Here is a 16535-nt window from a genome sequence, read left to right as displayed (position 1 = left end):
CACCAGCTTATGCATGAGCAACCCCTAGAACCATCACAATACCTGTATGTCATTAAGGTAGAGGCACAAAGAGTAACTTGGGGATCTGTTAAACTGTGACTTGCAGCCATGGATTGCATCCAGACCTGGGCTCATACACGCCTTTCCATATCCTCATGGCTGTTAAAAATGAATAACTGAAAAGAGTTGGATGCACACACTTGAATGCAGTGTTTTGTGACAAAGGCTGTTTGTTTCTCAAATTTCTACTTTTATTTACTGCAGTCTTTGCCAGCTTACTTCAGAATAAGCAATACCTTTTTTATTGTATCAGAACTGTCTCTCTCCCCACTAACTCCTTTATTCCAGGATAGTGCATGGCATCTCTTCTGCATTCCTTCTTACAGTCTTCCTTTCAGAACTGGGTGTTTGTCATAAACCAAGGAAGTATCCAGAGAAGCTGCTCCAGTGCTATAAGACCCAGCTTTGTCTTCACTGTCTACAGGGCACATGTCTTGGTGACACCATCTGTAAGAGTTGCAGAAAGCCCTTTGTGTACAACTGATTTAAACTGGAAATCTGGTTTTAAACTTTAAACCCATCAATGATTCTCCAACTGCATTAAGCAGAGGTGGTGAACCCTTGGCCCTCCAGGTGTTGCTGAGCTACATCTCCCATCAGCCTCAGTCAGCATGGCCAATCATCAAGGCTGATGGGAGTTCTAGTTCAACAACTTATGGCGGGCCATAGATTTCGCGCCTGGCTAAAGGTTTGCAAGAAACTGCCCTGATCTATGTGGGAAACTAAATACTATCTCTTCGGCATAAGCATCAACATTTAATATTTATATTTAGTGAAGAGATTTGAGACCATCTCCTGTGCCACTTTTGTTCTGGAGCCTAATTATCACAAGGCACGTGTGGTCCCTTTAGAAAACCAAATAGTACAGGGCAGCCAACTGGATAGATTTGACTGACCACTCTGAAATGCTTATGTGAGAGTTGACCACCTCCCACCAATATCACACAGCTCTGTCCTCTCATTATGTCCCTCTCTCGCTTCCCTACATGCATACAGCCTGGCTCTCTAGAGCCGTATGAGAGGTTGTCCAATCTAAACTGTTTCTCTTCAGCCTTGACAGCTGCAATGACTTTCAGCATTCCAGGACTGCCCCCCTTACTTGAGCAGTTAAAAATATGAATATGCCTGTGCCATCTTAGAAATAGCTTTGGAGTATGGACTAAGCGTATTTAATACCTCTGAGCAGTATAGATGTCTGTGGCTGATGCATTCGGCCTGGCAGCATATTCCAGCAGGAGAACTCCTATGTAAAGCAAATATATAGGTGGTTAACATTACTGAGCTATCGTCTAAGTAACATTATTCTGCTACAGCAGGGAGGGGAAACCTCAGGTTCAGGGGTCAAATATGGCCCTCAAGCACCACTTAACCTGGCCCTTAAGAGTCTCCCTAGACCCACCCCTCACCACCCTTCTGTCATATCCTATTTGCATGTAAAGGCTGGCTGGAGTATTCCCTTGAGCTCTAATAATGCTGCTTGCTGGAGGACAGGGGTGCATAGAAGCTTTCGTTGTTGTTGTTGTTTAGTCGTTTAGTCGTGTCCGACTCTTCGTGACCCCATGGACCAGAGCACGCCAGGCACCTCTGTCCTCTACTACCTCCCGCTGTTTGGTCTTTACAGCATTGGACTTTCCTTTCGCTTCCAGGCATATCCGCAACTGAGCGTCCTTTCGGCTTTGGCCTAGCCGCTTCATCAGCTCTGGATCTACTTGTACTTGCCCTCCGCTCTTCCCCAGTAGCATGTTGGACGCCTTCCGACCTGAGGGGCTCATCTTCCAGCGTCATAACTTTTATATGCCTGTTGTCTTTGTCCATGGAGTTTTCTTGGCAAGGATACTGGAGTGGCTTGCCGGTTCCTCCTCCAGGTGGATCACGTTTGGTCAAAACTCTCCACTATGACCTGTTCATCTTGTGTGCCCTGCTCGGCGTAGTTCATAGCTTCTCTGAGTTCTTCAGGCCCCTTCGCCACGGCAAGGCAGTGATCCATGAAGGGGTGCATAGAAGCTACTCTATTGTAAAAGGTAAAATTTACATTTATTTCTCCACCACTTTGGCTTTTGGCCTTACTCATCACAGGTCTGTGGTCCCTGAAAGGTTTCCCTGAATGGTATGCAACCCTCTAACTGAAAAAAGTTCCCCATGCCTGTGCCAGAGATCTGCCAGTCATACGTGAGTCATTCTGGCCCATGGTGGGCCTTTGTGGCATACAGACTAGTCTGTGAATATCCCCCCACCCCCGTATACACCTAATGCCACTAAAGTAACAGCAGTCCAAAGATCTAGTGCCATCTCTTTCCCACCCCTGTCGGGTGTTTTGTCTTTGCCAAACTTAATTCCAGAGGCAAAAGCTGAAAAATGGGATTTAAACTAGAAGGTAATGAAGATAACGTTTCCAGATGGGTGTATGCCTGAGGAAGTAGTCAATAGATCAGGTAGTCACAGGTGGTGGAACAGATAATGGCAGTGATTGGGAGCAACAAGGAAAGGTGACCTGGCCATTGGCTTCTCTGAAATTACACTGGTCACTGGCAGCCTGCTTGCTTAAAACGACAGCAGTTCACACAGACAGGAGATTGTGCATCCATCATCTTCTGAAGAATTCCGAGACATGTTCTTAGGAACAATTGCCTCAATAAAAATAAACTATTCCAGCTCGATGTGCTGGCTTTCCAATAAATTCAGTTCTGTGCTGGTAACTTAAATCTTTTTGATGTCCATTGATTTGGTGCTACTCTCTTGTGTACTGCTATGTGCCATATGATGTTAGTTGTACTGAGGGAGCCAGACTCTCCTTTGTATCGGGAACTAGAACACATTTTGTGCCTGTCAAAAATCCTCTTTTGATTGTCACGGTATTGGAAACAGCTGTTTTTCTCCCTATCCCAAAGTAAATTTATTGCAACTTTTACATTAAGACATTTTACTCCTGCCTGAGATGAGTCACTTGCTACGTGGCTGTGCATCCAGTAAAAAAAATAATGCCACTTTTTAATCATTGGTCATAGACTCGCAGTGCAGAGTTGGGTTGGAAGATCACCCAGAAATGCCCGGTGATCATAACCTTCAGCCTACTGCGCTGAATTCTACATCATTCTCTAGTAAGCTGGCAAAGTGATTATTTAACAGCATTTTTCATTACCTCCATAGATCCGTGCCAGAGCATAGGCAAAGTCTCTTGCAGACAGCTGCATCCCGGCTTCCCCCTTTAAGCTTATTTTCTGAGTGAACTGTTTGAGTTTGTGGAGAGCATTTTGAACTATTTGCACAGAAAGTTCCAGTTCAGAGACGCTAAGCGCCACCTTCAACCTGGCCTGCAAGGAAATCAATCATATGGTAATCAGTGTTTCTCGAAACAGCCAGTACTGCTGTCCAATCTAAACCATGTTTTCAGCTGTTAGCAAATCTGAACCAAAGTTTACATTTTTTTCTGGACAACTATGTTGATCTGAACAAGAAAGAGGCTTGGGGTACCTTAAAGGGTTTACAGTTGTTACTATGACATAAACTTTTAAGAACTTGAGTCCACTTTATCACATGCATAAGCGTTATCACATAGTGCAATGGGGAGGGGGGAGTCTGTAGTCCTCCAGCTATTTTTAGACTACACCTATCATTCCTGAATAGTGCCCATGCCAGCTAGCTGATGGAGACTCCAAATCCCATGTTGCAGCTTCCCAAACACATCTGCCTTCTGCAGATGCCATCTTAGCAGGAGGTTCATTCTACACATTGTAAGAATCAGGTCTTTAGGGTTCTGGCACCTGCCCTTTGGAATCTGCTCCCTTTAAACATTATGTGCCACCTCTATTGCCTTTTTGGTACCTGCTGAAGACCTTCCTCTTTCAATAAGCCTTTTAAGTGGCTATATTTCCCAGTCTGCATCTGTACTGGAATGGTTTTTAAGATGTTTGATTGTTTTATTGCTTGCTTGCTTGCTGCCCTGGGCTCCTTTGGGTGGAAGGATAGAATATAAATTTAACAAAATCACACACACACACACATAACATCAGCCCCTGCCAGCACAACTCTGTTGGCCATGGCTGTTGGGAATTGCAGTCAAAACCATTAGGAAGGCACCAGGTTGGAAGGTAGGCATAGTTTAGGATTACATTTGTAGCAGTGACATTAACAGTAATGTGTCCTTGTTGAGGAATGCTCACCTGGGCAGTAGAGAAAAATGCATCCAGCACTTTTCCTTGGCTCTTGACTAGAGAGCGCAGAACATCCAGAGAGAGGATATTGGTTGTTCCTTCCCAGATAGTTAGCACCTGTCAGGGAGTCAGAGAAAAGTGGGACAGCAAACAAAATGACAAGGGAAGGAAGCCAAAATCTAAGACGTTGAGGGAAAGTTGAGATGTTAGACTAGTAATGGATGGAAGAGTAAGAACTGCATGTCACTCCAGATGAAATATCGCTCCTGAAATCTCTGCAATATATCAATCTCCTGCCACTTACTGTCTGTCCCAGGGTGGGGCCTCACAAGGATGATTGTTGCCACTGATGCTGCTACTGCCCAGGAGGACCCGGAGGGGTGCAGAGTTCTTTTTAACATGTTTTTTTTTTAAAAAAAAAATATTTTCCTTTCCCTTTAGATTTTTTATATATGGAGGTGGGATGGATGTTTGGGTGGGCTTGGGAATTTGTTAGATTTTAGTTTTTTTTGTTTTTTAAAAAATAATATTTTATTCAGTTTAACAATAGAAAAATAGGACAATAAGAACACAAAAAATATAAAACACAACAATACAAACTTTCACAATACATAAAATACAAACATTTAACAAGAGAAAAAAAAGAACAATCAACACACAAACAGTAAAATAAGAAAAACACAAATCACTCTTTTCTAATTATTCATCTTCAGTTAACTTATTTTCCTGACTTCCTCACCCCTCCCTTTTTTATATCCCTTTTTAACAATTAGTTCAACAAATTCGTATCCTACTACTTTATCCTTATATATTTTACCTCCCAAATTTCAAATTTTTATCTCTTATTACTAGAACCCCTTCATTTTATTTCAATGTCATCAGCATTCATACATTTTACAATACTTCTGTAAATAAATTTTAAATTTCCTCCAATCTTCTTCCACCAACTCTTCTCCCTGGTCTCGGATTCTGCCAGTCATCTCGGGAATTTGTTAGATTTTGATGAATTTGTAATTTTTGCAGTTTTTATTTGTATTGTTTTATTGTTTTCTGGGTTGTTTTTGTTTTTTGTTTTTATTGTTTTAAGGTTTTATTGTTTTAGGCAGTGAAAGAATACCATTAATTGCCATCAATGGAGGCTACTATGAGGCCTGGGATTGCTACCGTGGAGGGGCGAGGGAGGTATGGCGGTGGGGGCAGATGTTATAGGCGAAGGGGATCGAGATATGGATACGCTCGTACCCCTTCCAATCTGCGCCCCATCCCGAGAGACGAGGGTAGGGTGAGCAAGGATTACTCACCTCCGTCACTGGTGCTGTGCAATGCCAGGTCTATAGGCAATAAAAACGCCACCCTGCGAGATTTCTTCATCTCGCAGGGGGTCGACCTGGCTTGTGTGACGGAGACCTGGGTGCGCGAAGGGGCAACAGTTACCTTATGAGAGATGGCGCCCCCGGGTTTCTCCGTCCTCCACCAGTCGCGGACTGTGGGCCGGGGGGGAGGGGTGGCATTATTAATCCGGGAAGATTGTCCTTTCAGGGCTCTACCATTGCCATCGATCCCCGGCATTGAATGTGTTGGCCTAGTGTGGGGCTCCGAGGAGAGCTTGGCTGTCTGGCTGGTGTACCGGCCACCTAGCGCACCAGCAGCCACCCTATCAGGCCTATTGGAGGTGGTGGCCGGCTGGGCCTTGGAGTTCCCTAACCTATTGGTATTGGGGGACTTTAACATCCATGCTGATGCCACTCCCTCCTCACAGGCTCTGGACCTGGTGTCTTCCATGGCGACACTAGGGCTCTCCCAGTTTGTTTCGGGCCCCACAAATCAAGCAGGCCACATGCTGGATTTGATCTTTGGCGTAGGTATAGATGTGATCGTGTCTCCTTCGATGAAGGTGCCATGGTCTGATCACTACGCTCTGAAAGCCAGGATTGACTTTCCACCCCCACCCTGCTTAGGTGGCGAGCCGATTTGGGCTCGCCCGCAGAGGCTGATGGACCCTGATAGATTCCGCTAAGCCTTGCGGGACCTTGCTCCCCCTGGTGACTCATTGACTGAGCTTGTTGAGGGCTGGAATACGATGCTCCTGGCAGCCATCGATGAGATCGCACCTAAGCGCCCTCTGCGACCCCGCAGAAACTGGGCTCCCTGGTTTACCGAGGAGCTCCGGAAAATGAAGCGGGACCTCAGACGGCTAGAGCGAGTATGGCGGGGTGCCCGTGACGGAGCCTCAAGAACATCTTATAGGGCTTTTATGAAAACCTACGAGATGGCGGTGAAGGCTGCTAAGAAGTCATACTTCTCGGCCTCCATTGCATCCGCTAGCTCTCGCCCAGCGCAATTATTTAGTATAATCAGGTCTTTAACGTCCCTTGAGGGACAGCCAAATTTAAATAACAATTTGACACACAGCTGTGAGGCATTTGCGAGCTTTTTTGCGGAGAAGGTCTTGTTGCTCCGCCATGACCTCCCTGCCAATTTGGATACAATAAAGGAACTGGAGGCCCCTCGACTGTCCTCGTGTCCAGTATTGGACCACTTCGACCGGATATCCCCAGCCGATGTGGACAGACTCCTCCGAGCTGGAAAGCCCACCACCTGTGCTCTCGACCCATGCCCGTCTTGGCTGATTAGAGCGTGTCCAGACGAGGTGCAGGCCCTCCTGGGGGATATTATCAATTTGTCCCTTGGCACGGGGACATTCCCAGGGGAACTGAAGGAGGCAGTGGTGCGCCCGCTCTTAAAGAAAACATCATTAGATCCTTTAGATCTATCCAATTACTGCCCGGTTTCGAATCTTCCGTTCCTGGGTAAGGTAATTGAGAGAGTGGTTGCTGAACAGCTTGGTGGGTTTCTGGATGAAACATCGGCTCTGGATCCATTCCAGTCCGGCTTCCGCGCTGGTCATGGGACTGAGACGGCTCTGGTTGCCCTAACAGATGATCTTCGTAGACAGCTGGATCGAGGTGGGTCGGGGCTGCTGATTCTTCTAGATCTGTCAGCAGCTTTCGACATGGTCGATCACGAACTTCTGGACCACCGCCTTGCCGACGTGGGGATTCAGGGCACAGTCCTTCAATGGCTGCGCTCGTTTCTCTCTGGTCGGGGACAGAGGGTGGCGCTTGGGGGGGGAATTGTCATCGCGCCACTCCTTGGTGTGTGGAGTACCTCAGGGTGCGATACTCTCCCCGATGCTTTTCAACATCTTTATGCGCCCCCTCGCCCAGCTTGTTCGGAGTTTTGGGCTGGGTTGCCATCAGTATGCTGATGACACCCAACTCTATCTGTTGATGGATGGCCATCCTGACTCGGCCCCAGACACACTGACCAGATGTTTGGAAGCTGTGGCTGGATGGTTACGTGGGAGCCGGTTGAAGCTAAATCCTTCGAAGACAGAGGTCCTGTGGCTGGGACGGGGTGATATGGGATTGGGGGGGCAACTCCCATCTCTTGTGGGGGCGCAATTAGTGCCAGCACCGTCCGTTGAGTTTGGGTGTAATCTTCGACACCTCCCTTTCCATGGAGGCGCAGATTGCAGCTATAACAAAGGCGGCATTTTTCCACCTCCGCCAAGCTAAGCAGTTGGCTCCTTACCTCTCTCGCCCTGACCTAGCCACTGTGATCCACGCGACGGTCACCTCCAGACTTGATTATTGTAACTTGCTGTACGTGGGGCTGCCCTTGAGACTGACCCAGAAACTCCAGCGGGTGCAGAATGCTGCAGTGAGACTCCTTACGAGGTCTTCGCTGCGAGATCACATTCACCCGGTGCTATACCAGCTGCACTGGCTCCCAGTGGAGTACAGGATCAGGTTTAAGGTGCTGGTTTTAACCTTTAAAGCCCTATACGGCCTAGGACCCTCGTACCTACGGGACCGCCTCTCCTGGTATGCCCCACAGAGAAACTTACGGTCTTCAAATAAAAACATCTTGAAGGTCCCAGGCCACAGAGAAGTTAGGCTGGCCTCAACTAGAGCCAGGGCTTTTTCGGCTGTGGCTCCGATCTAGTGGAACACTCTGTCACAAGAGACCAGGGCCCTGCGGGACTTGACATCTTTCCGCAGGGCCTGCAAGACAGAGCTGTTCCACCAGGCCTTTGGCCAGGGCACAGCCTGACTCCCTCCCTCGGCAATCTTCGCGGAGCTCTGGCCCAATGGTTGCCAGTGGCCTGAATTAATTAATTTTATAATGATTTTAGAATGTTGTTTATGCTGTACTTTTGTACTGTTTTATTGTTGTTAGCCGCCCTGAGCCCGGCTTCGGCTGGGGAGGGCGGGATATAAATAAAATTTATTATTATTATCATTATTATTAATCTGTCACCCTCCAGATGTTTTGGACTACAACTCCCACCAGCTGTAGCATTCTATGGCTGTGCTGGCTGGGAGTGCTACGAATTGTAGTCCAGAACAACTGGAGGGCACCAAGCCAAAATCTAAGACGTTGAGGGAAAGTTGAGATGTTAGACTAGTAATGGATAGAAGAGTAAGAACTGCATGTCACTCCAGATGAAATATCGCTCCTGAAATCTCTGCAATATCTCAATCTCTGCCAAATGTTTTGTACTACAACTCCCACTAGCTCCAGCATTCTATGGCTGTGCTGGCTGGGACTGCTAAGAATTGTAGTCCAGAACAACTGCAGGGCACCAAGTTGGCAAAGCCTGAAGAAAATAAACGTAGAAAGCTGAAAAACAAATTGCCCTTTCTGGTCACAAAATACACTGGTCAGCACGGTTTTGAGTTGGAAAATGGGTAGCAGAGGATGCTGAGCTCTTTCCCGATAGCTGCTTTCTACGTCTGTGATGTTCCCATCCAGACTATGTTAACAAGCAGGGGAATAACATGGGGCGGGGGAGGGGGGGAGAGGAGCAGGCACATGATTTTTAGGGGGTGTGAGCCACACAGGGATTCCAGTCCCACCTGCCTGCTGCTGGGGGTCTCTCAGCCCTGGAGTCTGGCCTGGCCTGACAGCTGTGTCCCCAGCCCCCTTGCCGAATGTCTGCCTGGCCAGCGTCAGGGTGGGTTGGGGATTTGCCAGCCAAGGGCCATGTCGGTCAGCCAGGCTTCTCCCTGCATGGGTGGGCAGGAGCATAGCCCCGCTTGATTCTGGTGGCCAGGAATGAACTAGCACACAGGCTCCGTGAACCCTCCATGCCCCATGTACGTACACTTAGCAGTGTTGGCAGTGAGGGAAACCTGGCATGGTGGGTTCTCTGGGCCCTGCATGTTCAGCCCCCGCCCAGTGCACACTCGCCCCCGACCACCAAAGAAGAACAGAAGACCGCTGTTAACAAGTGAGAGTGGAATGGTGACACGTGCCCCCAGCCCTTCTCTGATGAAATGCAGTCTCCCGGGTGTGCTTTGCAATAGAGAAGGGATTGTCAGGACTTCATTTCATGTGCCTGCAGTGTATTGTGTGGTCTGATCTTAACCTGGCCTATATCTAATTTGTAAACAAACATTTTGGGGGTGTTGCTTGATCTAGGGCAGGGTGGACACTGCCCTCCAACTAATATTTTTGAATGCCCCTCCCAAATATAGCCTGTTTGTGTTTGCATAACTATTCCTTGATAGTGCTCTTTGTAGCTGAGAACTGGTCCATCTTTCACCATCTGCCAGCTGTGTTCATTTGTTACAGCAGACAGAGGGTTGGGGCATCTCAGGAGACTTCTATCGGCTTACTATAAATATTCATCTTTGAAGAAATAACATTGGCACTAAGGGATTGTATCTAACTCATGATTAACACCTGCCGTTAAATTGAAGTCCCTGGTATTTGGCAAGTAAATTACAAGCTGTAGGGACACAGTTTGAAGCTGCTCTTTCTAAGACATTCTCTATCAACAGCTGGTGCATTCTTAATCCTGGAGAAACAGATGCAGAGAGTACATTTTTGAACTGCAGAACTTTTACCTGAAAGAAGGGTGAAAATAACTAATTGTAGTGTGAGCTTAGACCACTGTGACAAGCAATGTCTAAGCTCCTGGAGACTCCAAATAATGGAGCCACCACCAAGATTCTGAAGCCAGTTTTTGTCCCCTGCTCTACCTCAACAGCATTGCTATAGGATATAGGCTGCTGAAAGAAGGAGAAGCTAAGAAAAATGCATTTATTGCAGGGTGTGGGGGTGTGGCTTAATACCTGGACATCCCGTAAAATTCCTGCCAGGCCTGTATCTTCCATGTAGCCCTGCCCTCCAAAACACTCCAGCCCTTCTGAGGTAACAGCAACAGCCTGCAACAAAGACATGTGGTATGTGCACATTCCCATTAACCTTGAACACCCAGAGATCTGCCCCTGGTCTCCGCCCATCTCTGACCACTTCAGATACACCTAAAGCGCATTACAGTCCTGTCAGCAGACTGGGATGTGGGGAGGTCAAATGCGGCACATTTGCACTATCCCACTTTGCACTGTCTAGAATCTGGGGATGGGAAAGGCTTGTTGAAAAGAGGATCAAGGCTAAGGGACCACCCTAGGGCAGAAGCCCATCCAGGAAAACATCGGAGTAGCTATCTTTCCAATATGTTTATAATAGTTCAATTTCTTGAATACGCTTACCCTGGCAGGGTGTTACTATTTCACAACCACTTGGCCATTAAACAATTACCAAGTTTTGATCTTTCCTTTCCTTTCCTCTTCTCCCCCACAATTAGCATCTGGCTCCTCTGTGAATCCTCCCTTTTTGCTTCAGAGCCCAATATGTAACTAAACCATGAAACCAAATTCTAGGCCTTGAAACACTACTTGTTTCCCAGTGTAAAGTTTGGCAACAGGCATCAGCAGCCTAAGCATGTGCTGGTCTTGTTCAGTGTCCTTCTTTGTTTCTTCCAGTCCAAGCAATTTCCCTATCTCCATCATCAGCAGGAATGCTCCTCGAGCTTGCACCTGCAGGAGCAAGACAGCGTGGGATCATTGGGGCAGGGTGGAGGAGCACACAATGTTCTTACAACAAGTATCACTTGGCTGCAGAAACAAGGATTTCATATTGGGCAAGAACACCTGGTTGGCGTACAGAAACTCCCAAGATCAATCCCTGGAATAGACAGGTAGGGCTGGAAGTGTTCCCTGCCTGAAACACGGGAAAGCCAGTGCCAGATAATGTAGACAGTAATGAACTAGATGGAAAACGATGTCTTACTCAGTTTAAGGCAGCTTCCTATGTCTTAAGGATTTTAGCTTAGTGGTAGAGCATTTGCCTAGCATGCATTAGGTCCCAAGTCTGATGCCAGACATATCCAGGTAGGGCTGCCTGAAATCCTGGTTCAGTGCCTGATATATCCAGGTTCCCTGCCTGAAATCCTGGAGAGCCATTGCCACCACCTTTGGTCACTTCTTTTTGCACTCCCGCTGGTAAGCTCCCACCCCACCTTGAGACAGAGAAAAACTACAGGCATTTTGCTTTTCTAAGGGAGCTGCTGGATACCACAGAATTTATCTGAGGTCTGAAAAGAACATTGGCCTGAAAGAGGCTGTGAGAAAGAACCTCACTCTTCCAACTTCCTCCTTCGGCTCTATGGGCTTTTCAAGGGAGAAAGAAAAGACCACCTTCACCTCACGACCAAGAGGAACGTGAATGTGGAGAGGAGTCTCATGTGCTTCGTAGGTGGCAGGGGAAGACCTCAAGGGTCAAGGTCAAACAAAACCAGCACCTCCGAATGCTCACCTCCATTCGAGCCAAAGTCTGCATGTGCAAAGGGTGAGCCTTCAGGGGTTTTCCAAAGGCTTCCCTCTTGGTGGCATAATCCCTTGCCAGGGTGATCACTCTGGAGATGGAAGGCAAAGGCCATTATTGGAGTTCAAGGACACATTCCACCCTGGCCAGAAAAAAAAGGCCTTGGGGTATAAAGTAGGGCCAGTAGGGTGTGTGGCCTGAGGAGTTTTAAAGCCCAGATAGAGAGACCTGGAGCACCGCATTTGGCCTCCAGGTCTGAGGTTCCCCATCTGTGAGGAGATTGTAAGGTAGAGGCCACAGAGTGCATTGGCCTGCTCTTAGTCTTCCTCTGAGTACCATAGTACTCCAGAAGGCATTGTTCAACAGTTTGATGCTGTTTCTTTTTTGCTAGTAACTTGGTTTTCCTAAGGAGGCGGAAATTCTCCTGCATGCTGCTTTGGCTGTTAGATGTCTGCTTCTGCACCTGCATGGCAGCTCCATGCATGGGCAAAATCCACAGAGAGCTGCCCTGCTCCAGAGCACCTTCCTTTCATTTGTCTCATACCAGGGAAGTAGAAAGTGATCTTTGGAGGAAGTTTTCCTCCACACCTTTTTCTTTTTGCTCACCTTGAGTGACTTGGCTCCATTTAGGAGGAGCTCTGCGGTCGGCAGTTGCCTTGTGCCCAGCTTGTCTTTCAGCCGTTGTATCTCAATCCCATTCAGCTTCCCTTCCTCATCGCGCATCTTCAGGTAGAACAGAGACAGACCTTGGGAGCCCTGCGGCCGAGAATGCAAAGGTGAGAAACACTGATTGGTAACAAGGAGAATGGAGCTAGAATGAATACATTGTGCAATACATTAGTGCAGCAATGGGAAACCTCCAGTCTGTGAACCAAATTAGGCCAGGCAAGGGTTCTCTTTGGCCTGTGAAGCTGTTTTCTGCAAACCAAGCCCACCTGATCCTCACCTGACATTGTATGTGAAATGAGGATGTGGCAGGTAAAGACATGGCTGTAAGGGAACAATCAGGATCCTTAAAGTGTACTATGCTGGATAGTTTCTTGGCAAACAAGGTTTGCTGTCAGTGCTGATCAGCTGTTTGGTGATGATCCGTGTAAGGGATTGGCTGTGCTACAGAGTTCTCAGAGCTTCTTAGTGCAGCTGATTCCTGCCCAAAGTGTGTCCTGCTATAAGCGCTGATCAACTGATTAACACAGCAAGGCCCAATGGATCATGTGATGGCAGGTGAGTAGCAGGTAAGTGGTCCCAACGCCTGTCAAAATGGCCAGTGAAGGACCCTGTTTCTCACCCCACTTCCACATTACTGATTACTGCTTGTGAGCTGGTCCTTCAGTTTCCCCAGTAAGGAATCTGACCTGCTGTATTTGTCCATCAGCAGTCATGCTCCTTGCCAGTGTCAAAATTATATCTGAATCGGTGGCCGAAGTAAACCATTTCAAGCCATGGAGACTGTAGCTGCCATCAGGGAGTTCCTGGGCTACTGTCTCTGTGCCACTAGCTGCAAGAAAAGAACACCCAGTCTTAGCTGCTGCTGATCTTCACAAATAACCAGCACTGGCTTCAAGCTGAAGAAAAAGCAACATTATCATTCAGCAGTGGAAACCAAGCCACCGGAAATCTTCCGGATGTACTGGCAGGAGTCTAAAGGCAGACTCAATGTCACATTTTGCCAGCAGCGCACCCTTTCCAAATTTGCGAATCAGTTTGACTGCCTGGTCAAAAGTGGCATCTCTCACAGAGCAAAGTTCCTGCGGTATCGCATCATTGACGGACCCTTCTTTTGGGTAAGAAAGGTTGTGAATCATGCGAAACTCACCAGGCGCTTTCTGGGGGACAATGCCTAAAGGGGATATGTGAAGCCCTTCTATTGGAGGAACTAAAAAGGGGCCAGCTACCCTTCCTGATTTAATTTCCTTACTAATTTTCTTTCGGGCAACCTCAGGCATCTCCCTCACTGATTTTTGGTTTGGTGGGTCACCTGAATTGGGGGGGAAAGCTACTAGGATCCTAAAACCGGTACTAAAACCTTCCCATAAATACAATGCAGCTGTTCTGTTGGGATAAAGCTCTAAAGGGGTTTTTAACGGGGTCAACTTGATAGGGGAAAAGGCCAGGCCTAGATTGAAATTACTGTCGCTTTCCCTGAGGTCCAAATGGACCTCCATGGCCACCTCTGGTTCCCTGGTTGTAGGAGCCTCTCCCGCCCCAAAAGGGCTGCCTCCCTTTAATGCAGGCGGTGGCTGGGTGGTTACGGAGGCATTTCTCGCACTTGTGGCTATACTTACAGATAGGCCGCACACAAACCCCTTTGTTGAATTCCCAGCACAGGCGCCTCTGTTTCACACTGGTCTTCCAGGATTTTGACGACTCCTGGGGCTTCTTGTCTATATAGGGACCCACATGCTCTGACCAATAGTTCAGGTCCCTCAGATCCCAGCGCATGGAAGATAACAGCGAAGCATTTCTGCGAAAATCTTCATCATAATTTAGAGCAGCAGTATCCCCCTCTAATTCTCGTGCCCTCCTAACATGGGCCAGGTAAGCAATTAAATGCATCACACGTTTTGGATAAGCCGCACTGACCACACCCATGAACACCTGGAACCCATCCAGCCAATTTTCAAAAGTACGTTCGGCTCTGGGTGTTCTGTACCTGCGTTTCCCATAGCTGCGCAGCTTTTCCCCTTTACCTGTCAACTTAGCTGGTGGTAACAATCTGAATATATCTATAAAGTCACCATTAAGGATCTTATTTCTCTTTCTTTGAGATAAATTATTCCCTAGGATGAAATCAGTAGACAGGCTAGTGGAAGTTTTAACATCCGGAACTAGTGCGCCGTCCTTCCATTCAAGGGAACCGTTAAAGGACTTGCGGTAGGAATTGGCCCTCCTTTCATGCACCCATAAAGGAAGACCCACACAGTCCTCCCCGTGGCCCCTGTACTCCTCCATAGGAGCATCGCTATCTGAGTCGGATGAAGAAGAGGTACCTGATTCATCCTCTGATTCAGACCACCTACTCTTGCTCTTCTTCGATGTGTGCTTCCTCTTTTCTTTTCTTTTCTCTTCCCTGAATGGCCATCCGGTGTGGCTTGTGCCGGCACGCTGAGCACCTGTGCGACTTGCAGTCCTTGCGCTTCCTCATCTGAAGAGGAGCCTGAGGCGCCCTCGGCAGGTGCCGCTTGCGGTGGTGGGTTCTGAAAAAGACTAGGGACACCTGGGTCCTTTTGTGGGTTAGTAGCCCTAGAACTTTGAGTACTAGCCTTGCCCTTCCTGCCACCCCTCTGGCCCTCTTTTGCCTTGCCTGAGGTGACAGACTGAGTTCGCGTATTCTTTTTGGGCTGGGCTGTTGAATCATTGGCTGCTTTCAGCACTGCCGCGGTGGTTGCGGAGGTGCCGGGGCGTTCCACATTGTTAAGTGGCGTATCCGGGATGCAATCTTGGGTGAGCACCGGAGGTGCCACTGCCACCTGGTCTGCGGGCCTGTATTGGCTATAAAATGTCTGAAAAGCCATGAAAAACTGCGCCAAAGCCTGTGGGTTACTAGGCACTACAAAAGCCTGAGGGTTACTAGGCACTACAAAGGCCTGAGGCCCCTCTTGGTTCCCTTGTGCGCTCCCAGATACGGTAGGCATTACAAAGGCCTGGGACCCCCCCCCCCGGTTCCCTTGTGCCACCCCAGGTACAGCGGAATTTTGCTGGTTCTCTTGAGCAGACATAGTTTGATACCCTTAATTAACCTGGTTCAGTAAAATCAACACCAACTAGCTCAGATTTTATGCGCAAGCTACAAGCAATGTTACAGCAGTTCAGTATTGTCTGCACTGGTAAGTTCAAAGGAAAACCAAAATGCCTACACAATCTTCAACCAATTGTAATTAGCTGCAAGCAATATCACTGTAGTTCAGTATTGTCTGCACTGGATACCAGCCCCAAGATACCAGCCCACACCTCAATGCAATGTATTTAAAGGAATGCACTTAGCGTAAGGGTAATTACCTGTAAAACGATCACAGTATTAATTTAAATTTTAATCAAACCCAAAGGAATGAAAAAGAAAACAAGGCGGTCCTGTTTTAAAGGCAGGAACCAGACTCAGCAATCCGGGTTTAAAGGCAGGAATCAGAACCAGGACATAAGCAAAGCAAACCGGCTAAAGGATAGTTAATTATTTAACTGTGTATTTTATAGAGACTCCCTGCCTGAAAACCCGGAGAGCGATATCTGCCAGGGCTTTTTGACAATACAGTACCAATGGGCTGACTTAGTTGTAGAAGGCAGATTCCTATTTTCTTGCAAATGAAGTTGGCTCGGGTCGAGGGAGGGAGTCTGCTCCGCCAGCTCCGCTGTTTCCTTTTCCTCCTCCTTTTGCCGAAGTTGGGAAAACCTTTAGATTGGTGCTTTGCAAGGTGTACCTATGAAGTCTCCTTTCGGCGTTGCTCGCCGACCTCATCCTGCCGGCTGCTTGGCAAGGGAAAGAGACACATTTTTCTTTTCTTTTTTTATGCAAATCCCAGCCATGCCTCTGGGGCAATTGGCCTTCTGGCCTGCAGAGGAACTGTCTCTTTCTAAACTTGTTTATGCACGCAGGATTGCCCCCGTTTTGGCTTCCACCTTTACTGAATCGTGTTGTTGGAAGGGGGAGGT

General features: G+C 47.7%; 1 protein-coding gene across 6 annotated transcripts in view; it reads right to left on the bottom strand.

The window, feature by feature from the left end:
* Positions 1-229: 229 nt before the first annotated feature.
* LOC310751088 (acyl-CoA dehydrogenase family member 11-like) overlaps positions 230-16535 on the bottom strand; it is a 43101-nt gene continuing 26795 nt past the window's right edge. For 4 of the 6 annotated variants that reach the window (XM_083590049.1, XM_083590055.1, XM_083590048.1 and 1 more), the window contains exons 8-14: positions 11880-11979; positions 10961-11101; positions 10355-10447; positions 4221-4328; positions 3200-3371; positions 1237-1303; positions 230-507 (exon numbers count right to left, since the gene is read on the bottom strand). In XM_083590049.1, coding sequence (XP_083446175.1) covers positions 381-507; positions 1237-1303; positions 3200-3371; positions 4221-4328; positions 10355-10447; positions 10961-11101; positions 11880-11979 — 808 coding nt within the window. In that variant the 3' untranslated portion in view covers positions 230-380. Of the gene's footprint in view, positions 508-1236; positions 1304-3199; positions 3372-4220; positions 4329-9966; positions 10127-10354; positions 10448-10960; positions 11102-11879; positions 11980-16535 lie in introns of those variants that run through there. The other 2 variants (XM_083590051.1, XR_014542382.1) reach the window with 2 other exon arrangements.

Source organism: Podarcis filfolensis (genome assembly GCF_964270895.1).
Source record: "Podarcis filfolensis genome assembly, chromosome: 16".
Lineage (NCBI taxonomy): Eukaryota > Metazoa > Chordata > Lepidosauria > Squamata > Lacertidae > Podarcis > Podarcis filfolensis.
This window is presented reverse-complemented; position numbering and strand designations above follow the sequence as displayed.